At 34.1% G+C, this 24,527-nt stretch overlaps 4 protein-coding genes and 1 long non-coding RNA gene across 6 annotated transcripts; 4 read left to right on the plus strand and 1 right to left on the minus strand.

Annotated features, from left to right (window-relative positions):
• Positions 1 to 4,902: 4,902 nt before the first annotated feature.
• CYP711A1 (cytochrome P450, family 711, subfamily A, polypeptide 1) lies at positions 4,903 to 7,342 on the plus strand. Of its 2 annotated transcripts, none has more exons than XM_079054504.1 (4): positions 4,903 to 5,269; positions 5,452 to 5,604; positions 5,690 to 6,542; positions 6,625 to 7,342. In XM_079054504.1, the coding sequence occupies exons 1-4, from the start codon at positions 4,998 to 5,000 to the stop codon at positions 6,952 to 6,954; spliced, it is 1,608 nt and encodes a 535-aa protein (XP_078910630.1). In that variant the 5' UTR covers positions 4,903 to 4,997; the 3' UTR covers positions 6,955 to 7,342. The 2 variants fall into 2 exon arrangements, with proteins under 2 accessions (XP_078910630.1, XP_078910631.1); XM_079054505.1 differs by having other exon boundaries at positions 5,158 to 5,269; positions 5,367 to 5,604.
• A 247-nt stretch (positions 7,343 to 7,589) lies between these two features.
• LOC145118845 (magnesium transporter, putative (DUF803)) lies at positions 7,590 to 10,772 on the minus strand. The gene is made up of 9 exons (XM_079054506.1): positions 10,561 to 10,772; positions 9,616 to 9,714; positions 9,327 to 9,456; positions 9,068 to 9,156; positions 8,848 to 8,904; positions 8,705 to 8,763; positions 8,478 to 8,598; positions 8,245 to 8,393; positions 7,590 to 8,159 (listed from the first exon to the last, which is right to left on the minus strand). The coding sequence occupies exons 1-9, from the start codon at positions 10,669 to 10,671 to the stop codon at positions 7,949 to 7,951; spliced, it is 1,026 nt and encodes a 341-aa protein (XP_078910632.1). The 5' UTR covers positions 10,672 to 10,772; the 3' UTR covers positions 7,590 to 7,948.
• A 1,098-nt stretch (positions 10,773 to 11,870) lies between these two features.
• Positions 11,871 to 12,856, plus strand: LOC145120862 (uncharacterized). The gene is made up of 2 exons (XR_013714404.1): positions 11,871 to 12,315; positions 12,538 to 12,856. It is a non-coding gene; the product is annotated as an uncharacterized LOC145120862 (long non-coding RNA).
• Positions 12,857 to 14,407: 1,551 nt separating this feature from the next.
• Positions 14,408 to 15,826, plus strand: LOC145121398 (uncharacterized). The gene is made up of 4 exons (XM_079057150.1): positions 14,408 to 14,540; positions 14,624 to 14,991; positions 15,067 to 15,706; positions 15,789 to 15,826. The coding sequence occupies exons 1-4, from the start codon at positions 14,408 to 14,410 to the stop codon at positions 15,824 to 15,826; spliced, it is 1,179 nt and encodes a 392-aa protein (XP_078913276.1).
• Positions 15,827 to 15,889: 63 nt separating this feature from the next.
• LOC145121399 (uncharacterized) lies at positions 15,890 to 16,402 on the plus strand. Its single transcript, XM_079057151.1, has one exon. The coding sequence runs from the start codon at positions 15,890 to 15,892 to the stop codon at positions 16,400 to 16,402; it is 513 nt and encodes a 170-aa protein (XP_078913277.1).
• The last annotated feature ends 8,125 nt before the right edge of the window (positions 16,403 to 24,527 follow it).

A 24,527-nucleotide genomic window follows, 5' to 3' on the forward strand; every position in this document is an offset into this window, starting at 1 on the left:
AAATCGAGATGTTACATTTAACTTACTCATTGAGCCTGTTGAAACGCGATCAAAGTTTAAAAAAAAAAAAAAAAAAAAGCCAATACAAAAAAAAAATAGTTTCATAGACGATATCCATAACTTTTGGCATACGACAGGGAAAAAATATTCAACGTTGCCATATTGTCGGTATCACAACTAACTAGGTCGTAAGGATAGCAGGTGCTACCTCTCATTTTTCTACCAACATGTAATAAAAATTGAAGTATATATATATATATATATATATATATATATATATATATATATATATATATATATATATATATATATATATATATATATAATGGACGATGCATCTTGTGAAATTTATTATGATTTAATATGCTAAAAAATCCAATTGAAGAGTAAGTAGTCTACTAAATGCAAGAAATGACCAACTAATTGAAAGTGAAGTGTGTGGCAAATGTCAACAAACATATTGCCACTTCAGAATCGAGAAAGAAGAAATTGGCGTTGGAAAGAAAGAGTGATGGTGTTCCTCCCTCAAAAATGTTGTTGAGGGATGGTGTTCCTCTCTCAAAATGTGTTGTTGCCTTTTGTTACCATCACCAAGGGAGATAACATAACACGCAAAAACGGGAGGACGGGAAGGGGGTGTTTGGGTCGTGGTAATGGCGTTTTCTGGTGCCATGTCACAAAAACGCCAGTGAGCGTTGCCCACACTGATTGGTCTAACAATTGAGTTTTTTAGCATAATAGTGTGATTGAGGAAAGTATTTACCATTTTAGTATACTTTGAAAAATATTTATCATATTAGTATTTCTTTTCATTTTTCTTTATTTTTTATTTTTTCTTAATGTTTGTTTTTACCATAATAGGTTGATTGAAATAAAATATTTACCATTCTAGAGTGCTTTGAAAAATATGTACAATATTATTATTACTTTAAATTGAAAACTAATATTATTGTTTAAAAAAACACGTTTTCCCCTGGAACGAGGACGATCTAACAGGAAAAAAAACGAAAACTCATGCTAGGGCTCCATTCCCGTCGCTCCACCCATCGTCGGGCACCTACCACCTCCTCTACACGTCTCCGACTCATCTCCAACACGGTTAACGGTATGCAAAGCTTTTCTCGATTCTGATTCTTCCTTATCGTTTCTTTTCTCGATTCTGATTCTTCCTGTCTTGAAAACTTGTTATCCTGATTCTTCATGATCGTTAAAATAACCAACATGTTTTCCCCTGCTTATGTTTAATTTTTTCTGCTTCTTTTTTCATTTGTCTGCTCGTTTCTCCTTTCCTGTTCATATGGAATTGTTGATCAATTTTTGCTTCTGTTTAATTTTTTGTAGATGGATTTTATCACAACTTGTGTTTTTATTTCTTTGTAGATGGAATTGGTTGCAAACATGTCATTATGTTTCTTTTTTCTTGTTATCATAGGTTGGTATGATCAGTTTTTACTTGTTTTTGTTTATTTTGCAGATGAATTCTATTATAGACATGATTGACAATGATGATTTTTCTACAATCTCTCAAGCTGTTGCTGTGACTAATGTGATGAATATAGATAATGAAGTTGAGTTAAATGAAATATTGGAAGATAAAATTGGAGATGAAAATGATGAAGAAGCATCTTTTGACAACAATGTTCAAGTACCTTCAACTTTTACTAATATGGAAGCAACAAATTTGAATGTTGATAACAATTCACACTCAACGAGTAAGAATGATTTTACGTGAGAGTTGGGAAAAGATTTTTTCAAGGATAAAGAGGAACTTGTTAGAGTAATCAAGATCCATAACATTAAGACACATAGACAATTTGAGGTCATTGACTCATGCCCAACTATTTGGACTCTAAGATGGAAGTTATAATTACAATCTGGTTGCAAATGGAAACTTCATGCAAGTAAACGTAAACATAGTGGATATTTTGAAATCACAACATATATCGGTCCGCATATTTGTTTACACTATAAACTTTCTCAAGACCATCCGTACCTAGATGCAAGTTTGCTTGCTATCTAAACTAGGAACCTTATAAAAGAGCAACCTTTTATCAGGATTCCTACTTTGAGAGCTGAAATAGTTGAAACATTGCGCTATACTCCTTCATATAAAAAGGTTTGGGTTTGAAAGCAAAAAGCCATTGTACATGTGTTTGGAAACTGGGAAGAGTCTTATGTCGATTTACCAAGATATCTAGGCGCACTTCAAAAGTTCATTCTAGGAAGTATAGTTGAATGGTGTGTTTCAAGATCGACCGATGTGGATGAAGTTGAATTTAGGTGTGTTTTTTGGGCTTTTTCTCCCTTTATCAAAGGGTTTCGCTATTGTCGAACGGTGATTAGCATTAATGGCACACACTTGTATGGTAAGTACAAGGGTAAGATGCTAATTGCAATGGGAGTTGATGGTAATAATCAAAATTTGCTACTTCATTTGCTATTGTAGAAAATGAATCTTATGATACTTGGGATTGGTTTCTTTCTCATGTCAAGAATCATGTGGTGAAAGACTGTGAAGGCATATGTCTAATATCTGATCGTCATGGTGGAATCCTTAAGGCTATCAGTGAGCATGGATCTCCATGGTTAGAGTCATGTGGTTTTCATAGGTATTGTTATATTTCTTAAGTATTCTTTATGACATTTCAAAAACTTACTTCATTAACTTACATTGGGTTGTGGTGACTTGGTAAGATATGTGGAAGATATGGTCGATAACCTATTGACCCATGTTCAAATCCTAGCACTACTCAGCCCTTGTGGCCATGGAAGTTCGCCTACAGTGACTCCTGGGCATGAGGCAAAGCCTCATGTTTGCAGCGGGGAATTAGTCGGTGCGCGAAAGCTGGCCCGTAAACCCTCGTTAGGGAAGTTCCCTTTCCAAGAAAAAAATTTACATTATTTTTTATTTTAAAGGTATTGTTTACGATATTTCATCAACAATTTTTATGACAACTTTCGTAATTCAGAATTGAAAGCTTTAGCTTATTGTGTCGGGAGTCGGAATCAAATTCGAAAGTTCAACTCCATCATGTAAGAAATTGTAAATTTAAATCCATGTGCTCGACATTGGTTGGAGAGTCATCCACTTATCAGATGGACACTTGCACATGATGGTGGAAGGAGATATGAATTGCTCACAACAAATTTGTCAGAGATTTTCAAAGGTGTACTTAAATGTGCTCGATTTTTACCAATCAGAGCTTATATGCAACTTACATTCTATAGAATGGTGTATTATTTTGAGGTGATACGTCCTTTAGGATCTAGTTCTCAAGCTAATGGAGATGCACATACTCCACATGTTGTTGCAAAATAAGTTGCTTGAATGTCAAAAACAAGTGCACATTCCTTAAGATCTTTTAACCGAGAAAAAATGTATATTTGAGTTGATAACTCAAAAATGTCGAAATGTGCAAGTAGTTAATTTGGAAATCATACGTTTTAATGTTACTTTAGAAAATGCTTCCAAAAATAAAAAATGGACGTCGTCAAAGATTTTTAAAAAAGAAAATTGTTCATTTTTCTTCAAAAGAGACAATCAAGTAAATTTGTGAAGAAATTGATAAGGATACGTTTGCTACGTTAGTAGACGAGTCTAGTAAAATTGTAATTTTAAAAAAAAAATTACCTTCTTATTTTTTATTGAAATTTTTTTTTTTGGTGCTACCATTTTCTGCCACTGCATATTGCTAGAAATAGCGTGGATAGTATTTTTTAATTAATTTGGTGGACGAATGTTTTGATGTCTTTACCAGATGACAAATGACACTTGTTTCCAGTATCTCAACAAAAAATGTTACGTTATTGAACTCTTTCTTGGGATTGTACACATCACTGACAGTAGTTCTTCACCCTTGAAAACTTTGACTCCTAACTTGCAGTGCATAAGATTAGTGTGCAGCATATTTGTGACCAAAACTTTGACTCCATTACTTTGCACATCAACTTTAGTCAGCACTTGTTATTGTAGCTATACATCATGTTGATCACGTTCATTTTTCGTATGATTGATAACTTGTTGAATTTTATAAGAACAAGTTGCAAATATTCTTAGTAAGCATCGATAAAGTCTTACACCAAAATTATATCATTCGGAGTACAATATATACATGATGAGTCTTTCATTATACAGCATTGCTAAACATGGATATCATATCCTGAAGTACTTTGATATGTCTTGAAGATGGTGGAGTCCCAAATGAAAATCAAAAGGAATTGTACTGCTGCTTAAAGCACGATCTTTTGGTTTTGTTTTTCTCAAAACAAGTGTAACAAATGATGAGAAACAATGAGTTGGAAAATCTAGTAAATAAAGTTTTTTTTCAATTTGTGACATCTATAACATTGATATCTAAAGAAGGATCATGCATTTGCATTGCAGCTCGAGATGGTGTCTTAATATGCATTTTCATTGTTATGAGTTAAGACATTGAGTTATTCAAAATTGTGATAGACAGAGTATTTCAGGATCCAATAACATACCCTTGTCTATGAAGAAGGAAAAATTGGTTCATTTAACCGAGTTTAACACTTCAAACTTTTCATATTTTATTGTTAATGACAATCAGCTCGACACATATTTTCTTGACATAAAATCCGGTTTAACAAGTTTTATGAAGATTGTAAAGACTCAATTGCATAACATATGGTGTTAGATTCATCAAGAACCTGTGTTGTAAGATGTTGACAATGACAACATATTGAAAAGATTTCAAACTATATGATCTTGTTACAAGTTGCAAAAGAATTAATTCGTTAATTATATTATCTTTGGTAATATACTAATATATAAGAAATGTATGACGTGGATACATACCATAAAGACGACTCCCTACCCCACACAACCACAACCACTTCGAATGGGAATAATGACAAGACAAACTGCTTAACAAGATGCCAAATTCAACCAAAACCATCCGCCATTTGATTCCCTTTTTGTCTTTCCATAAATACCCTTTTCGTCTCCACTACCCTAATCATCTCTTTCTTTTCAAATGGAAACATCAATCTCTAAACTAATCGCACAGTTTAGAGGATTGAATCCATTAACAACAACACCTTCCTTCTCCTTGTCGTCTTCGTCATCAATATTCACGATTTTGGCCTTGGTAGCTGGGATTTTGGTCTACTTTTATGGACCATTTTGGGGTGTTCGGAAAGTACCAGGTCCTCCAGCCATTCCCTTTGTAGGACACTTGCCTTTGCTTGCTCAACATGGTCCCGATTTGTTCTCTCTTCTCGCCAACAAATATGGCCCGATCTTCAGGTTTCACTTCCATTTTTGTTCTCTATCAAATCATATCATATGTGCTTTCTAAAGTTTGCTAATTTTGACAAGAAAGTCAAACTGTTTGTCGTATTAGGAAAATGATAGAGTGTGAGAGTGAAATGAACAGAGTCTGTAAAGTCAAAATTGGTCAACTTGAATGCTGTGTAAATGTTGATCAGGTTTCATATGGGAAGACAGCCATTAGTGATTGTAGCTGATCCAGAACTATGCAGACAAGTCGGGATCAAGAAATTCAAAGAATTTCCAAACAGAAGCATCCCTTCGCCTATCTTGGCTTCCCCACTTCATCGGAAAGGTCTCTTTTGGATAAGGTACCTCTACATTCATAACTTGTACCCTGCAACTACGCAAACTTGTATCTCACACGAACGATCGATCTCAATTTCTCAATTTCAGGGATTCAAGATGGTCAACAATGCGCAACACGATACTCTCAATGTACCAGCCATCACACTTGGCAAAATTAATCCCAATGATGCAATCATTCATCGAAACCACATCTCAGAATCTCCCAATCGAAGAGGATCAAGACATAAACTTTAACGAACTTTCACTCAAAATGGCTACTGATGTGATCGGAAAAGCGGCTTTTGGTTTTGATTTTGGCCTCTCTAAACCTATCCACCATCAACACAACGATACCCAAATCGACTCTTTCATCAAGCAACACATCTACTCTACAAAGATGCTCAAAATGGACTTGTCGGCCTCGTTTTCAATCATTATAGGGCTCCTTCTCCCGATACTCCAAGAGCCGTTTCGCCAGATACTCAAGAGAATTCCGTACACCCTGGACTGGAAAATTGAAAGAACAAACAAGAACTTGAATTGTCAAATTGATGAGATTGTGGTCAAGAAGATGGAAGACAAAGAAAGAGGATCTAATGATTTCTTGTCACTGATATTGAACGCAAGGGAATCAGAGACTACTACAACAAAATTATTCACACCAGACTACATTAGTGGTGTCACATACGAGCATCTCCTTGCTGGATCTGCAACCACGTCATTTACACTTTCGTCCATTGTTTATCTGGTTTCTGGGCACCCAGAAGTCGAAAAGAAGTTGCTTGAAGAGATGGATGCATTTGGTCCACACGATAAGATTCCAACTGCTGATGATCTTCAATCAAGATTCCCGTATCTTGATCAGGTGGTGAAAGAAGCAATGAGATTTTACGTAGTTTCTCCATTGGTAGCACGCGAAACGTCAACACAAGTAGAGATAGGAGGTTATGTTCTCCCCAAGGTACTTCCTTTACTGCATAACTTACAACTATCCATTCAAATTCGTTCTTCCATTCTTATTTCTTCATTTTGTTCATGAACAGGGGACATGGGTGTGGTTGGCGATTGGAGTTTTAGCAAAGGATCCGAAGAATTTCCCGGACCCGGATAAATTCAAGCCCGAGAGATTTGACCCGAACTGTGATGAAGAAAAGCAAAGGCATCCATATGCCTACATACCCTTTGGGATTGGGCCTAGAGCATGTATTGGTCAGAAGTTTTCTTTGCAAGAAATTAAGCTCACTTTGGTTCATTTATACCAGAGATACGTCTTTCGACACTCACCTAATATGGAAACCCCTCTGGAGTTTGATTTTGGGATAGTTCTTAACTTCAAATATGGTGTCAAGGTTAGAGCCATTAAACGAACATGATGCATTGATGCTAGCGTTGTCTCTTGATTGTAACCTCCATCAAAAATCTTGTGTAATAAAAAGATTGGAATGTATCGAAAGAATTATGTCAGAGGATTGTTCTTTTATACTGATCGACCTTTGATCATATCAAATTAAGTATACTCTCACAAACCACCAAGTTCAAGACGTTGTACATGAAAATTGAGTCGGAAATTCGGAAAGTTGTACACAAAATTAAAAACCTTCAAGAAGATGATGGAAGGATCTTGATGCCACTTCCAAGTTCTAGTGCTAGAATTGTGTATAATCTTTGTTGTAAATATTCTTGGAAAGTGTCCATTGAAGAATATGTATGTTCGGTTGATAAGTTGTTGGTCTTTAATTTCTACACGTTGTTGGATTGTTAGCCACTCATCTTCAAATTGTTGATGTTGATATTGATAGAAACTCCCAAATAAAACATCTTTTAAATATCCAAATGCTAGGTCCGTTACTTTGCACATCAGTTTCAATCGGCCCTTGTTGGTGTAGGTATGAATCATGTCGATATCATTTTGATTTTGCATATGATTGATAGCTTGGTGAATGTTATGAGAAACAAGTTGACAAATATTGTAAAAGCAACAATATTTGGGAGGCTTACACCAAAATCATATCATACCAAGTACAAATGTAGTACTTGGACATGTAGTTAAGCTCTAAACAATTCAAATACCTTCACAAAACATTTTTGTAATCATAATCCACACACATCAAGCATAGTAATTGCCAGTTATAACACCAAGATTTGTAAAAAAAAAAAAAAAAATCTTTGCACCCTCATAAGCTAACAGATTCGATTGGGGAAAAAGTAGCATCATCTTGTATACATAATGAAGCATCAAGCTCTAATCGACTCAAAACATGTATACTTCTCTATTTATGACCGACCGACCTCCTAAACATTATAGCTGTGCATCAACATCAACAAGCCGGACATTTTCATCTCATTTTTTTACCTCTTTAATTTCAATCAAGGTTTTGCTTTCGATGGAGATGTTACCAAATGATGCAATGTTGCTGCCTGGATGATTGTACTCGGGTTTGAATTTTGCTCCCGGTTTCTAAGAGAACTCGGTTGCCGAGATCCAAAGTTCCGCTCCACGGGTCGCCACTTCCGTGGTAGAAAACGAATCAACCGTGTTGATGTTACCAATAAAATCACTCCCGTAACTATTAGCAACCTGCATTCGACACCAAAAGGAGTATCATCAGACAGTAGACAACAGACAGCAGACAGCAGACAGCAGATTGATATTAGTCTATTACCATCCAAGTAAAAGCCAAAGACGGGATGTTGGACTTTCAGGCAAGCGTTCTCCAAGAGCAAGCATGCCAGCAAGTACACCTGTCACAATTGAAGCCACAGCAGCACATGTGGACACAACAACTGCTCTACCATGCTTTAACCCGCGGGTCTGTTTATATAAATAATATTCTTTGAATTAGCAAAATTAGCAAAAGGGCAAAATGGTAAATGGAGTAAAGGATATTTGAGAGACCTGGTAAACAAACCCTGAAGCACTACAGCATATACTGATTGAGATGCAAACAGGAACAAGCAATGCGGAGAATCCCTGCTCCAGGAATACAAATCCCATTTTTGAAATTACAGATGCAATCCTGCATTCGATAGATACCAAGGATTATAGAAAAGGGCATTCTTGTCTTTTGCATACAAAATTTGTTCAGGCTGCAAATATATATGGTACTTGAAAGAGAAAAATACCCGAACAAAATGCCAGATTCCAAGCCGTATATGATCTCTTCAACAACTTCAGATTGCATCTGCATAAAATTCCAAAATAGTAAATACACATAAATATATATAAAAAATTATATAAATTTTTATTGAAAAAGAAGGGTACTAACCAGTTCTTGCTCTCTTCGCTGACGCCTGTAAATACGAAGCCATCCATTCAAGAGTACCTACATTACATAATACATATATACAAAGAGTCAAAGATGTCTCTTTTATACTTACCTAAAATATTGGTAATTTTGTACAAGTAAATAAATAGATCTCATTTCAAGTAAAAACTAATAATATTAGCATCAAAAGGACAAATAAGTTGAAGAATAAGATACCTACAAACAAAAATGCAACACCACATGCCACCCAAGGCAAGTGTAAGATAGATATTGAGGAGGCCTTTTGCTCCTCTCCTCCAGCACCAACTCCTGCATACATATACAAAAACCATATAGATAATAGATACACCTCTCAAGTCATGATAAAACATATAGAGGACATAAATTCTTAACACTCTTAAGTTACTTATAAGTTATATGACATTACCAGATTAGCTTATATAGTTTTGTTAGAAGACAACTTTAGAAACTCACATTACCTATGGTGCCAAGGCCAGCCAAGGTAATACCCAGCCAATCAACAGCATTCATGACTTCCTTCAGGTAGAAATGAGAAAACACAGATAGAATTGCAAGACCACATCCCGAAACTGGTTGAATCACAGAGACCTAGATAGAGCATAGATATATAGCAAATACATGTCATTTATGGATGCCTATTTTCCCCAAAAGGGTATAGGGTGGATGATATTCTAGATATGTATGAATGAGTAAGATGAAAGAGAACTTCATAATTATAGAGATAGAAGTTTGATCAAGAAAGCTTACAGGAGCTAGAGATAATGCACGTAACATCAGCAATGCCCCAAAGATATCCATAATAAAGCCTATCAGCCATGGCTTATTAGAAGCATATGCTCTTACCACCTACAAGATAAAAGAATTGCATATCAATTTCAACCCAAAATTCATTATCCACATTTGAAATAAGTCAAAAGCAGACTCTTTCATACAAAACAAGTTGGTCTAAGATAGGAGACTGCTGAAGAATCTAGTCACATGATATCCCAAACCCTACAATAGATTCATAAGTTCATATTGGGGGTATAACAATTTGACCTACCTCCAACTAAAAACTCATTAAAATGACAGAATCAAAACACAATTTCAAAGTGAAACTCACAATTGTTGCACAGTATCATCACTGGATTAAGTATGAGCATTCTTAGGAAAGAATAATGACTTAAATATTCAATGAAGTGAATTTCTTTACCTATTTATGTGGTCATGTTTCTGTTTGTTACCAATTTATTCAACAGATTGGATTTCTTAACCGTTTATGCGTTCATAAACTGGTAACAAATCAAACATGGCTGCACAAATTGGTAAGAAATCAATTGTTGTATAATTTGGTAAACTCATATAACTTGTAAGTCCGCTGCATAAATAGTTATTACCCCTTCTTAGGGATATAGCTTTTCAATTCATCATACTATTTATCAAGAAATTAACCTATTTTCACATCTAAAATATGTAAATCTAAAACCACATTACCTAAGTTCCAAATGCTTAGTGTAACTGATTTGCAAAATAAATCAAGCGAGCAAATGGAGATCGCAGTGAACTCTCAATCAACAATTTAACATTAACATGAACTACGCACATAAGACCACTAGCAAAAGGCGTAGATCAAAAGCTTAATTATCTACAAAAGAAAGATGCATATATACACAGACTACCGACAAAGAGAATGGATGCGTAAATGAATCATGCCTTGAGTTTGAGAGAGAGAGGAGGGAGAATGACAGTGCCCTTCTTCTGGAGAACTTTTCCGATGTTGTTACCGGCGGTGGCTGCTACCGTCAGGAAGATCGATTCCCACATCTCTCTTTCTCTTTCTCTTTCTCTCTCTCCCCCTCTTTTCGGTCTATAGACGGAAGCGTTGGATCATGTATGTTGGGTCGATTGCCGGAATATGCCCCAACTTTCATCCGCTTCCTATTTTCTAATTAAAAAAATAAAAATTAATAACATAAAAACCATTATTTGTATATTTATTTTATGTTTTAGCCTAAAATGATTTTTTGTTTTTTTATTTATGTTTTAAAGTTATGAATGTAATGATATATGAAATTTGATATGTTTTTTAACGGCAAACAAGTTTAAAAAAATTGCTTGAAAGTTGGTTTTTATAGAGTTGGGCTAAGTCAAAATCAGCACATTAGCATGTGGAAGAGAAATTGTATTTTATACCTCTCTAAGTTGAAATAAAACAAAATAGAAATATGTAACCTTCATATTTTAGTATCATGAAATATGTAAAACATATTTTATATTTTCATATTTTAGTAACATGAAATATGTAAAACATATTTTATATTGATATAGTGAAAAATAGTTATAATGATTTTCAGGACCGAAAGTATGTCATATCAAATATAAGTCAAAATAAAACAAATTTATATCATTATTTATATAAAATTAAGATGTTCTCAATGATATACTTAACTTTGAGCCAGATATTCCGAGATAAATATTATGATTAAAAATCAAAATAAGCAACTTTAGTTATTTATAAAAATAAAAATTATAGTTAAATAGTATTAAATCTATTATTTATTGGATGCTTAAAACATGTATAAAAGTGAAAATATATAAAATAAATTTATTAAAAAATTAAGTTTTAGAGACATAAAAACAAAATCGAAAAAAAAAAGGTTCGTAAAAAAGAAAATTGTAAAGAAAAAGTTGTAAATAAAACTAAATTTTCTTGTTATAAAAAAACTATTTCTCGAATAAAATTAAGATTTAAAAATATATAAAGACTAATTTAAAAAGAAGGTGGGAAATTAAAAAATGAACCAAATTTGAAGAGAAATTAAAACGTGGGACAAAAGTGTAAAAAGGAAAATCATATGGGGTTTTGGATCTGTCCGGGACAAGTGGGTGGCTTGGTTTATCTTGGGCTCCATTACTAAAATTCGAACCCTACCCTGTTGGATCGCAAAAGCAATACTTGCATTTCTTTTTAAACGGGCATAAAACATTTATAAAGATTATCCAATCTAATTAAAAAGAAACAATATATTACATATTATATACATATTAATATTAATAAGAGTAGCGCTAACGAAGAGTATAAGTATTCTGGTGTGTTGTTTCCGATTTTCTCTTGTTGGCCGGGATGAACTATTCATCAGTTGATATTAAGCTGAATTCTTTACCTTTTATTGCATGTTGGCCAGTTGTTGCGATCTTCTGCTTTCAGTTCTCTTTGATTTTTGGGATATTGCTCCTTCCTTATAGTTTCTTCCACTTTCTACGCCTTGATTTCTTCTAAAGTTTGCCGGGGTTAGATTCTGTTTAGTGCTTCTTCGCAAGTTTTCTTTGTATCTTTGTCGGATTAGGGTCATGTTAATTGGAATCGACTGTCCCTGAAGATCGCTTCATCTTTGTTTGTCCTTCTCCATCATCTGCTAAATCGATGGCCATAGTGGAAGGAACAAGGACATGTTAGCATTTGTCCAGGTAATCGGCAATACTAGAGTTCTGTTGGGCTAACCAATAGTTCTCCTAGTAAGCAAACATGGATATCATAGTAATCGGTATTTTTTTAATCGATTTTCTTTGTAACTAACTAAGTTACAATTCGATTTGGTTATAACCATGACCAATTTGAGCCGTGATTTTCGAGATTTTTATGTTTACAATAGTTAATTGTAATAAACTTTGTGTTTTTACATGATGCAGAGCAAGCATGGATTAGAAAAGATGGAAAACCAAGACATGCATACTGATGAGGGATGTATGGCTCGAAAGGCTCAATAAACAACGAGAGGTTGAAACGAAAAAAAAATAAGAATTCAAAGTAAGAAGGCAAAAGGCTGGTCCGGTCTTCTCCAATTCGACTCTGGAACTTCTGATGTAAATTTTTGCCTATTGTAATCAGTTGATTGTATATCCATACGCATTTATGTGCCTTAATTGTATGGATTGTAATTTATCCTACCTATCTTCAGAATCCGATAAGCGAAAATCATGAATAATATCTAAAAGTTGTTGCAAATGATCTAACACAATTCCTGAAGTAATGGTACGAAACCAAGATCATTTCCAATCAGTATCATCTCATCTCTCATTTATAGAGCAATCTCTCTATTTCTAAAGCAAATAATCTTGGAAATCGAACCATTAGAGGAATACCAACAATCCAATCGTATTTCCAGAATAAAGTATACTTCTCATTACCAATAACACGTTGAACAACATCTTTCGAAACGATCTCTTTGTCGTGAAGCTGATTACTAAAATAATAATAAATTTAATAATATATATAAGAGAAAATGACAAAAATAGCCAATTATCCTAATCACTTTGCGTAAAATAGCCAAAAAAAATCGAAATTGCAAAAATGGCCACGAAATTCGCAGATGGGAATGGTCCATCTGCGATTTGCACATTCCATCTGCGAATGTACAAGTGGCTAAAGCACAAGTGCTTTAGCCACTTGTACATTCGCAGGTGGATTGAATTTTTTAATTTTTTTTTTCTCTATATATAGGGCATTTCAGGCTTAAATCGCAGATGGACACAGTCCATCTGCGATTTTCTCTGTATTCCATCTGCGATTTTAGGTTTTTTTTTTTAACTTTTTTTTTTTAATTTGACTATGAAATCAATTGGTTTGACTACGAAATAATGTTACTATATATAAACTTTTGTAGAAAAATTATCAGTTTAGTTGTTATTTGTTTAGGAAATTTCTCTAAAATCTCTCTAAAAAAATGATTGAATATTTGGTTTGTCTTGTAACCGATGGGAGATGGCAAGTTATTGAAACAAATCTGGAATACGTATGTCCACATGGAGGTATTTCTGAATTCGCTTTGATATTTTCTGAGTATATTAGTTATAGTGATTTTGTATCTTTGGTGAGAAGCAAAATTGGTTTGTTAGACCAATATAGAATTAGTCTTCGTTTCCATCATCCTGAATTGAATTATTATATAGCTATAGTTGAAGACATGAATGTTAGAATGTTGATAAATGTAATCAAATGTAGTGGAGGAAGGGCTGTCAAAGTGTTTGTGATGGTTGATGAAGGAGATGAGGTTAATGAGGCTGGTCACAGTGGAAATCAGCCGGTTGGTAATTTATGCAGCTATAAAGGGAGCAACGATCCGATAGGTACTTTCAATACTCCTAGTGTACCTCAGTTTCACAGTGTTGCTGAAAATGTTAATGTTAGTTATTCACCTATTAACTATGTGGATCCTGAGAATTACAAGTATGTTGGTGATGATGATGTTGGTACATATCTTAATGATGTGGGTGGTCGTTGTGATGATGTTGTCGAACAAGAAGTTAAAGTTATGAATAGGCGTGTAGTAGATAAAAGTAAAAAGAAAAAAATTCGAGTCAAAAAAATGAAAAAAAGCATGTTTACGGGGATTATGTTGATGTTGTTGATGTACGTTTAGATATAACCGACTTACAAAGCAATTCAGATAGAGATGAGTTGGGTGATGAAGTTAAAGCTAAGTTTCTCGATAACCTTTTTTACGGTATGCCCCCTGTACCAGCATGCCCAGTTGATATTAATTAAGATATCCCAACACAGATGGTAGACATGAATCTTCAAAAGATTGAATGTGAGAGTATATTTAAGAACAAAGAACTTTTAAAGAGGTGTATTGGTAAAAAATGTCTTCGAGAAGTTTTCAGACGAGGACAAGTAGATCCACCAAATCAAGGTATGAAGTTGTGTGTGTTTCGAAAAATTGTTCTTGGTTACTAAGAGCAAAAGCAATTAAAAATTCTGATGGACTTTTCCAAGTGAATAAAATTGTTGATGTACACACATGTTCTTCAACAATTTTGCAACCTAATCATCGACAAGCAAACAAATATGTTTTGGGTGAATATCTTGCTGATGTTTTGGCTGAAGATTATAGTAGAGTTTATCGGGGAAAAGATATTATTAATGATATGAATGCTCAATTGAATATCAATATCTCATACCATCAGGCATGGCGTGCGAAGCAATATGCATTGTTGTTGTTAAGGTGTACGAAAGAGGATTCTTTTACCAAACTTCCGGCTTATTATCACAATTTGGTCAAACATAATCCGGGTACGGTGACACATATTAAAACAGATGGTGATGATCGCTTTGAGTTTTTGTACGTCGCACTCGGTTGCTCGGTTACTATTATAATATTTTATTAATTTTTTCATTTTTATTTTGGTGTATTTGAATAGATATACAATGTATTGTAGGTACCCGCTTTTGTCAAATTTTGTAAACCGACCCTAGTAGTAGATGGAGCCCACCTAAAGGGCGAGTTCAAAGGTACCATGTTACTTGCAGTTACTAAGGACGGACAAAACCAAATATTACCTGTTGCATATGGTATATGCAAAAATGAGTGTACCGATTCTTGGACATGGTTTTTTCAAAAACTACGTGATTGCATAGGAAATATGCAGGAGCTTACAATTATATCTGATAGGTCTCCATCTATAGCAACATCCGTTGCCAACATTTTTCCTCACGCTCATCATGGAATATGTGGTGTCCATTTGTATTTCAACATAGTATCTAGATTCGGGAAGAGTAACACAGTTAAAGGAATTTTTTGGGAGGCTTGTAGGGCGTACACAGTTGATGCTTTTGACGCTGCCATGGATGTTATGAAAAAGACAAAAGAACCAGTATGGGAGTACTTAAAAGGTATAAATCCAGAAACTTGGTCAAGGGCACATTTTAAAGGGAACCGATACAATCTTATGTCGTCCAACAGTGCGGAGTCTATAAATGCATTATCTAGACACGCACGTAAGGTGTCGATACTTATGTTGATCGATTTTTTTCGTGCAACAATGCAACAATGGTGGTTTCAAAGACGTAACTTTGCAGGTATTAAGTTAATTTTTAATATAAATGTTTTATTAATTTAATGTTATTGATGTTAACTTCTTCATTTTGCCTGTTTTTTTAGCGGAAGCAACAACAATACTTACCCCCTTGGGCCGATGATATTGTAAAAGAAAACAAAAAAACTTTTACTAAGTGGGATGTTCGCATGATCTCAAATACGAAATGCGAGGTCAAAAAGGGGCACAAAACGTGATTGTTGATTTCCAACATATGACATGTACATGTAGGCATTGGCAACTTGATGGGATACCTTGTGGTCATGTCATAAGATGTTTAACAGTGAACAATTACCAAGACTGCTCGAGGTATGCATTAAATGCTTACTTTACCGAAACACTGAGGAAAACGTATGAGGAATCAATAAACCCTTTGCTAAAGCCATCCGAATGGGATATCCCCGATGATTTGATGATTGTTAAGCCACCTATAATGGATAAACGTCAGCCAGGCAGACCAAGAAACACAGACCGCATTCCATCCCAAGGCGAGGGTCCAATTAGAAAAGAGTGTTCTACATGTGGTCAACTAGGACACACGAGAAACAATTATACTGGAAGGGCGTCCGGTAGTGGAGCACGTCTCACAATTTCTACTGCAGAAATGGCATTTAATATTGGTGGTTCAGCGCGTTGCTCACAAACATATGATGCTGATTTTGATATAAAACAACCTTGAAATGAAGAGTTGTTAACTTATTATGTATTGTAATTTTTTTATTAAATCTTACAAGACATTGCTATGCTTTCATATTTTAGTTTAGTTTGTAGATTATAACAATTAATGAAGCTTTTATATTATAAAATTTAGTTTGCAGATTATAACAATTAGAAGATGTTATTTAAAAAAAACAACAAACGATCCTTTTGCAACCAAAGTTGTATCATGATAATATTACAACAATTTTGTAACTAATTTTTAAACTCAGCGAACTGCAATGGGTACTTCTCTATCTCCATTGTTATATAGTCATCCCTAATTCTCATTTTGTCTTCCAAACGATCCTTTTGCACCATAATGTGTATCAACTGCTCGTCCTTCTCAGCAAGCCATTTTTCAGTCGTTTTGATTGCCTTCATAGTCTTTTTTATCCATTCTTCATGCTCGTTGATTTTGTTTTTATTGAGGTCTATCCATTCTTGAGCTTGTTTGCATTCCGATGCAATATCATTACCACGTTGAGTGAGAAGTCGGGATGACTCTTTGTCCTCTTCTTGTTGTTCTTCAGCCTTCTTCAATTCTTCAAAATTTTCATCTGACATATATGGCCCGGCTGAAGAGGGTGTAAAAAAAGGGTCGACAGAATCACAGTAGTAACAATCTACTTCGTTGCATGAGCAAACTTCGAATTTGTGTGAGGAACTCATAATAAAGTCGACATTATAATAAACTGGTGCTATAAGTGGTATTTATACATACTAGTCTAAATGCTACCATTTCGTAGTCAGAGTTCTAATTCATAGTCCAACTTTGAATTGACTAGACATTAATGACAAGTCACTGTAGTAACCTGCAAATCGTAGTCAAACTCTGAAGGGACAAGACGTAAATGACTGTTTGACATGATAACTCACTGCAGTAACCTGCAAATCGTAGTCAAACTCTTAAGTGACAAGACATAAATGACTGTTTGACATGATAAGTCACTGTAGAAAGCTGAAAATCGTAGTCCAAATTCAACCATTTCGTAGTCAAAGTTGTAATTCATAGTCCTGTATTTATTAATATAAATAGATGTTTAAGATCTAAATACCAAACACCCAAATCACCTAAACGAAACGAACTCCCATATTTAGAAATGTCGTCGAATGCAGCAAGTTCTTCGAATGAAGTGCCTGGTTCAAATTCTGAAAGGCCATGAACGACAAACGAGGTGTTGGTTCTTACACGATGCTGGCTAAGTGTTAAGGATGGTGTATCGTTACTTGCTCCCCCGCATTGCCTAGTAGGTGATGATTGAACTCGCATAACAGCTTTGTTCAACCATGAGATGGGAGAAGGACAACAAAGAGAACAATCAGATGTTGTTACTAAATGGATGGATGTAAAGGAAGAAGTGACATGGTTCAATCGAGCGTGTAATTATGCGAAAAGTACCAAACTTCGTTGTCGGGACGAAGAAGAGTTCTTGGAAGTTGTTACAGATTTTTACATCTGTGAGCGTGACGGCAAAGACTTCGAATATGAGGAAGTTTGGAAGGTTGTAAAAAATAATCAGTATTTCATGTAGACCGCTCTAATTTCCGTTAATAATAACCCATGGACTTGTTTTTTATTTTAATGCTTTGTTTGTAGTATGTCGTTGTTTTTCATGTAATTGTTGTAATGTTTGTAATGGTTCATGGAATTCTTGTTAGTAATGTATTCTAATGTATTGTGAAAACTAATGCAATGGGCATTTATTAATTGAAATTAAACATAGGAGATGCATCCAATACATACGAAATACATGAAAATAACCTAGTACTCACATAATAAACTGAAATAGATTTTAAACAAACGGGATATATTTCAAAATATTCCAAGGAGCTTCAAACTGGAATTCCAACCCGTCACTTAATGACTTGTATTCCTCCTTAGCAACTTCCAAGATGACCTCCTCAGTAGCATTTAAACGGGTGTCGTCAATTTTGGTATAAAGATCGTTGAATAATAGAACTTCGGTTTTCATTTCATACCATCTTGCTAAGATGTCTAGTTCGTCACGATCGTTTCTTGTAGTCATTCGGTTTTCAGCGTTGAAAATATTGGTTAAACGACTCCAAAACATTGGATCGTTCAACTTGCTGGTCTCGTACACATGAATATAAGCACGTGTAAGAACCAAGAACTCTTCATTGCTCCATGATATAGAACTCATTTTGATTGAAACAAAGAGAGTAAAATCTCAAAAACAATATTTGAACAGCTGTATTGGTTGTTTAGTAAACTATTTATTTAACTTAATGTCAATTTATAGTAGTTTATACACAATATCGCAGTCCAATCTTCTAATATGTCTGCAATTCATAGTCAAACTTAACTGACGAACGCAGTGTACTAAGTGAGAACACAACAGATCATTGTTCGAGTTGACAAGTCATCCTCGTTGAATGACAACACAATACACTGCTACTTGAGTTGACAAGCCATTGCACCGGGAAAATAAGGAGTCGCTATAAATAGTTGTTAATATCCATTTTAATTGTATCGTATTACTTCCCCCCTTGCAATTATGGACTCACCTGTACCACATATATGGAGGAACGAAGAGGAGGTCGCTTTGGTTCAAGCTTGGATTGTAACTGTAGAGGAGGATTTTCCACCGGGTCCCCCACAAGTTCGCGCTGGATCATTTTGGTCTCGTGTCTGTCATCTGTTTCACCATTTAATGGGGCGTACTCAATATCGAAGAAGAAGAGATGTCAAAGCAAAGTTTCTGGATTTGAAAATAAAGGTGAAACAATTTCAACGTATTTATAACGAGTTGGATAATGAACATGCAAATACGGATGAAGACATTCTGCGACAGGTGGCTTTGGAACTATACCGTTTTGAATATGATGGTAGCGAGTTTACCCACGCAGATGCATGGAATCTTTTAAAGAATGTCTCTCATTTTTAATATGCATGTTGGTTAAGTTAATTGTTTTTCGTTAGTTAAGTTGCTTGTTGTTGTATATGTGTTTTGTGACTATTTAATAAATGTCCCTTACTTTTAATGTATGTTGTTTCCTCAATCGCTAATACACAATACGACATAAAATAAATAACTAATACATAATACGACATAAAATAGAAACGGGGTACATGAATAACTAATACATAATACGACATAAAATAAAAACGGGGTACATAAATAACTAATACATAATACGACATAAAATGAAAACGGGGTACATGAATAACTAATACATAATATGACATAAAATAAAAACGGGGTATATGAATAACTACTTCATTGAGGGAGGTAACAGGACCATCGTTTCATTTGGTATTTCCCAGAGCACATGTGATGGTATAGTATTCACCAACTCAGATCCATATGCAAGTCGATACACGAAATTAGTGAACTTGTAATCAACCATTTCGTGAATGGCTTCAGACGTACGGGTTCTTAGACATGCTATGGCGTGGCCACATGGTATACCGCTTTTTTTCCATTTCCCACAACTACATACCCTTCGTTCAAGTTGTACGTTGCTGGTGGCAAAATTGTCATCGACTTCAAATGTATCCCCATACAAACGTCTTGCCATCCAATTATAAGACTTGTTGACACGTTTTTGAACCTTACTCTCAACATAAGGGGTCAACCCACCAGACAACCTCCCTGGAAAATTTGATAATTTTAGAAAAATAATAACACAAGAAAAAAACTAAATATAACAATCTCCCTTACCCGCCACTTCAGCCCGTTCACCATACTTTGATTGTATCGACGTATTGATTAACTCAATTATCGTTGTTATAGGAAACTCACGTGTGGATATAAATTGCAAAATTTCAGGGACGTCAATCGATTTAACATTGTAACGTACTTTTGGGAAAAATGCTCGTGTTCATTTTGAAATTGCTATATCGTCAAGCCAGTAAATTGGACTCCTAAGCAAGGTGCAGAAAGGTGGTTTCCTACATGCACTTTGCAACCTTTCCAGACACAAGTAAAAATCATGAACGCTATATGCATTGCATGACTTCCAAAACAACGATTCGACTTCCGTATCGTTATGTCCGACAGACTCACATATTTTTCGAGCTATATCTTTAGGACAATGAACACCAAAGTCTATTTTATCGCATAGGTTGCTTATGAAACCAACCTCTGTATCCTCACCTAAACAATCTTTTAACCTCATCATGAACCATCTCCATGATTCTTCACACTCTAAGGTTCCCAAACCAATTGTTAAGAGTAGGGGTTCATGATTTCCATCTAAAGCCACTGCGAAGTACATTGTTGTCAGATAGCTCCCAAGAAGGGGTAAATAACCCACATATATCAACGGTATCATGCACCTAAGGAAGGTACGAATCTGCATAAAAAAACAAATATAAATTAGTGATAAGTAAAGAGTACACGAGATACATTAGCAAGAAATCTTAATTAAGTCAATAAAACTAATATGTTATACCACGCAACCTAAAGCCACAAAACAGAATTGAAAGCGGTTGGTATTCGTTTTCTTGATGGCTGTGAAGGTATTAGGATTTGTTCTTTGTAGATTATGCAGGAATATTGGTAGCTGAGTAAAGCTTCTTTCGGTAACTAACCCGTTCATCAAATTTTGTTTGGAATACTGCAGGCTCCTCAAAACTTATGTTATTCCATAGATCTTCATTATTCACTTCTTCAACAAACACCTCTGTAGGTTCTCGGTTCGTAAACACATGTTGCTCCAGTGCATGTAGCCGTTTCAACACCTCCTCTAGGTTGGGTTTTCCGTTGCGCCCACCTCTACCATGAGAGCGACCACTAGACGACATACTAGACGAAGATTCGTCTTGTCTCCTAAAATGGTCCCGTATTGGGGATGGAACTGATTTCCGTTCACCATATACATACTCTTGAAATGACATATAATAAAAATATGTCATCTCATCATCACTCGGTGACATTTTATTTCTTGGTGGTTGTCCCTCCTAAAAAATAGAACATATTAAAATTGCATATAAAAGTATAATAATGAATTTTATTAATAATTAAAAAAAATTTATAAACCTGTATCATTGAAAAAATCTTGTTCACATCAACCCATTTCAATTTTTTTGTCCCACTCCATCGTTTCATCCGAGGCATGTTTCTATTTTTTCTCAATACAAATCCACAGGCACGAACAGCCGGAAGCATCTCATATATCCATATCTACAATTTTTAAAATTATAGTAATAAAAGTTAAAATTAAAATAACTATCATAACAATAAAACCATTTAAATATAAGTAAATTTTTATACCCTAATTGGAGCCGTAAATCCTGAGACGGTGTATTTTAAAGTTTGACGACGCTCAGGAAGTGATAAATATTTATTTATCTTGTTCCATGTATCCTCAAGGTCATCATACGTAAAATCCCATAAATAGTTACCCCAAGCGAAACTAACAAAACAAAAAAAAATTTAGTTATAATATAACTTAACATTAATAATATAAAAGTATCAAAGTAAACAAAAAATACCTGTTCCAAACATCCAAATTCTCAGACAAAAAAAACCAATCTTGTGGCACGCGATCATTTATTTCTTTTCCTAAAAAACCTTCACATAAAATGTAAATCAAACATACTCTAACTGCATCGGCATCGTCAACTTTTAAGAATGGTTGATTTAAAATAAAACTTTTAAGGTCACCGATTTTCACCGAACTATTTGTATGGTTCAGAAATAGCCGCTCACGCAATAAACATCTTTTTTTAGTACTAACTATTTTTTCTGACACTTTTTTCCCGATGTTTTTTGGATACTCCGCAAATTTCAACCCGGTTATCAAACAAAACTCTTCCGACCCATATACCAATTTCGTATCGGCTACTCTAAAATATAACCGTTTTATTCCATCTGGAGATAAAACAACGTCCGGCCGTATCTGATGAAGGAACATTTTGTGGAACAGCAATCCGTCCCATTGTAAACGAGGGACATCCAACAAGTAACCAAATACTGTATCTCTAAATATATCACGTCTCACACCATCTAACACTTCAAACACTTCTCATATGTTACACCCCGATCCCTTTAAGTTTACAATAGCTTTCACATCGAAATAATTAGAATTATGCTGCAAAAAACACAATAACATATTAGAAAACTAAACAACTATTTCATTTTAAAATATTTTATTATTAAATGCAATAATAACATAATAACAATGCAAATACAAATATTTAATAAATAATTTATATATTTACGCTAAAAAACAATAATATACTATAACAATTTTTCAACTTAAACGGCAACTATATAAACAATTTTCCAAGTAATACGAAAAATATACAAACGATTTTTATCTTTCTAATTATATCAAATAACATTTTCTAACCATATAAACAAACAATTTTTCAACTAAAACGATAACTAAACTAACAATTTTTCAACTTATACGACAAATATACAAACAATTTTTAAGTTTCAAATTATATAAAATAACATATTCTAATCATGTTATATCAATTTATCAACTTAAACCACTAACCAAACATATTGTAAACATTATTCTAACAATTTATTTAACTAATAACTAAAAAAAATAAGCATATTCTAACCATTTTACTAAATGTACAACTACCCGATGCACACTCTACGCAGTCTCTACTTGTACATTCATACAACCACTAACAAAATAGCATTTAAACTTCAAGTTTAGTAATAACAAATATTAAAACTATCAAATACAACAAAATTACCCTATCACAAACAATATAATTTTTTTTTTTTACACTAACTAATACAATAGATAATAAAATAATAAACACATATACTAAATAAATGTTAATTAAAACATAAAAAAGAGTTAAAATCTAACCATATTTTCGGGATTGTTGAAGTAATCGTCCATTTTCTTCAAGAAATCGTCAAAAGGAATCCCCGAGAGAGAGAGAGTTTTTCTATATTGAAGAGTAAAAAATGAGGAAAAAAAATCCTTTTATAGAATTTCCTGCAAAAAATCGTAGGTGAATAGTGAAAATCGCAGATGGACTTTTTCATTTGCGAATGTACAAGTACCTAAAGCACAACTGTGCTTTAGGTACTTGTACATTCGCAGATGGAAAAGTCAAATCGCAGATGGACCATTTTCATTTGCGATTTTCATGGCCATTTTTGCAATTTCGACTTTTTTTGGCTATTTTCTGCAAAGTAATTAGGATAATTGGCTATTTTTGTCATTTTCTCTATATATAATTTGTGATTAATAATTACTAAAATAATATAAATTTAAATATATCCCGCTAAAATAATCTTATCATAACATAGATTATAATTAATCATAACTTTACATTTAATAATACAAACAATAACCGAATCCTAATCACCGGCTTGAGTCTTGACTTTGTATTGTACATACGACGTTGATTTGGTAAACTTCCAAAGTTTGCAAATAAACTATCTTAATTTGTTTTAACAAATACTAGTGTCATTTTTATATTTATTTTCTCTCGTAGTATAAGATAAATGTCTTTTGACTTTTGGAATGAAATATTATAGATAGAACAATTCATTAGCTAGTTTGACTGATCAAAAGGTTTGGTGAGTTCAAACTTATAGTTACAACCAAATGGTTCGCTCATTCGACTACATGAGTTGAGCTAGCTAACATTTAATGTGGCCCAAGCTTAACAGCTTGATAACATTAAGCATTAGCACTAATCATACGAAGTTTTGATCGTGTACAAATTATAATGAAAATTAAAGCTTGAATTAAGTAGTAAAATGGAGATATCAAGATATATTATTAATAAGGACGAAGTTTAAACAAAACCGTGTGATAATTACCAAAAATATGATCTTTCCACAACACGTTCTCGATCATGGAATCACATTATTAAAAAGGTAACTTTAAAGACTTTCTCTATCGTGCAAACTATGGTTTTAAAATCGCATTTGGCTATGAGTTGTCAACGACATTAAGTATAGGCTTAAGGTGAAATCTGTCAGAAACTTTTTTAAATATAAGGGTGCACCAACTTTAGTAATGTTATATTAAAAGTGGAAAATTACTAATCTAACCAAATTCATTAATGACTTTTCACTTTTTAGCCAAAAATTAGGATTTGTCCCAAACTAGCCCATGAAACCATAGGTGGTTAAAATGGCCTACTGTTTCACCCA

The sequence above is a fragment of the Lactuca virosa genome, chromosome 6 (assembly GCF_052849685.1).
Source record: "Lactuca virosa cultivar CGN04683 chromosome 6, Lactuca_virosa_CGN04683_v6, whole genome shotgun sequence".
Lineage (NCBI taxonomy): Eukaryota > Viridiplantae > Streptophyta > Magnoliopsida > Asterales > Asteraceae > Lactuca > Lactuca virosa.

What these genes read in the sequence shown, in the direction of transcription:
- LOC145118845 (XM_079054506.1), bottom strand. Translation starts at nt 10,671, where the DNA reads ATGTGGGAATCGATCTTCCTGACGGTAGCAGCCACCGCCGGTAACAAC. An exon ending in GTGCATTATCTCTAGCTCCT is followed by an intron (nt 9,457 to 9,615) that starts GTAAGCTTTCTT and finishes TGCTCTATCTAG; the next exon opens with GTCTCTGTGATTCAACCAGT. An exon ending in GAATCTGGCATTTTGTTCGG is followed by an intron (nt 8,599 to 8,704) that starts GTATTTTTCTCT and finishes TATCGAATGCAG; the next exon opens with GATTGCATCTGTAATTTCAA.
- LOC145121399 (XM_079057151.1), top strand. Translation starts at nt 15,890, where the DNA reads ATGCGAGGTCAAAAAGGGGCACAAAACGTGATTGTTGATTTCCAACAT.
- CYP711A1 (XM_079054504.1), top strand. Translation starts at nt 4,998, where the DNA reads ATGGAAACATCAATCTCTAAACTAATCGCACAGTTTAGAGGATTGAAT. An exon ending in AAATATGGCCCGATCTTCAG is followed by an intron (nt 5,270 to 5,451) that starts GTTTCACTTCCA and finishes AATGTTGATCAG; the next exon opens with GTTTCATATGGGAAGACAGC. An exon ending in AAAGGTCTCTTTTGGATAAG is followed by an intron (nt 5,605 to 5,689) that starts GTACCTCTACAT and finishes TCTCAATTTCAG; the next exon opens with GGATTCAAGATGGTCAACAA.
- LOC145121398 (XM_079057150.1), top strand. Translation starts at nt 14,408, where the DNA reads ATGGTAGACATGAATCTTCAAAAGATTGAATGTGAGAGTATATTTAAG. An exon ending in AGTAGATCCACCAAATCAAG is followed by an intron (nt 14,541 to 14,623) that starts GTATGAAGTTGT and finishes GACTTTTCCAAG; the next exon opens with TGAATAAAATTGTTGATGTA. An exon ending in TCAAAGACGTAACTTTGCAG is followed by an intron (nt 15,707 to 15,788) that starts GTATTAAGTTAA and finishes CTGTTTTTTTAG; the next exon opens with CGGAAGCAACAACAATACTT.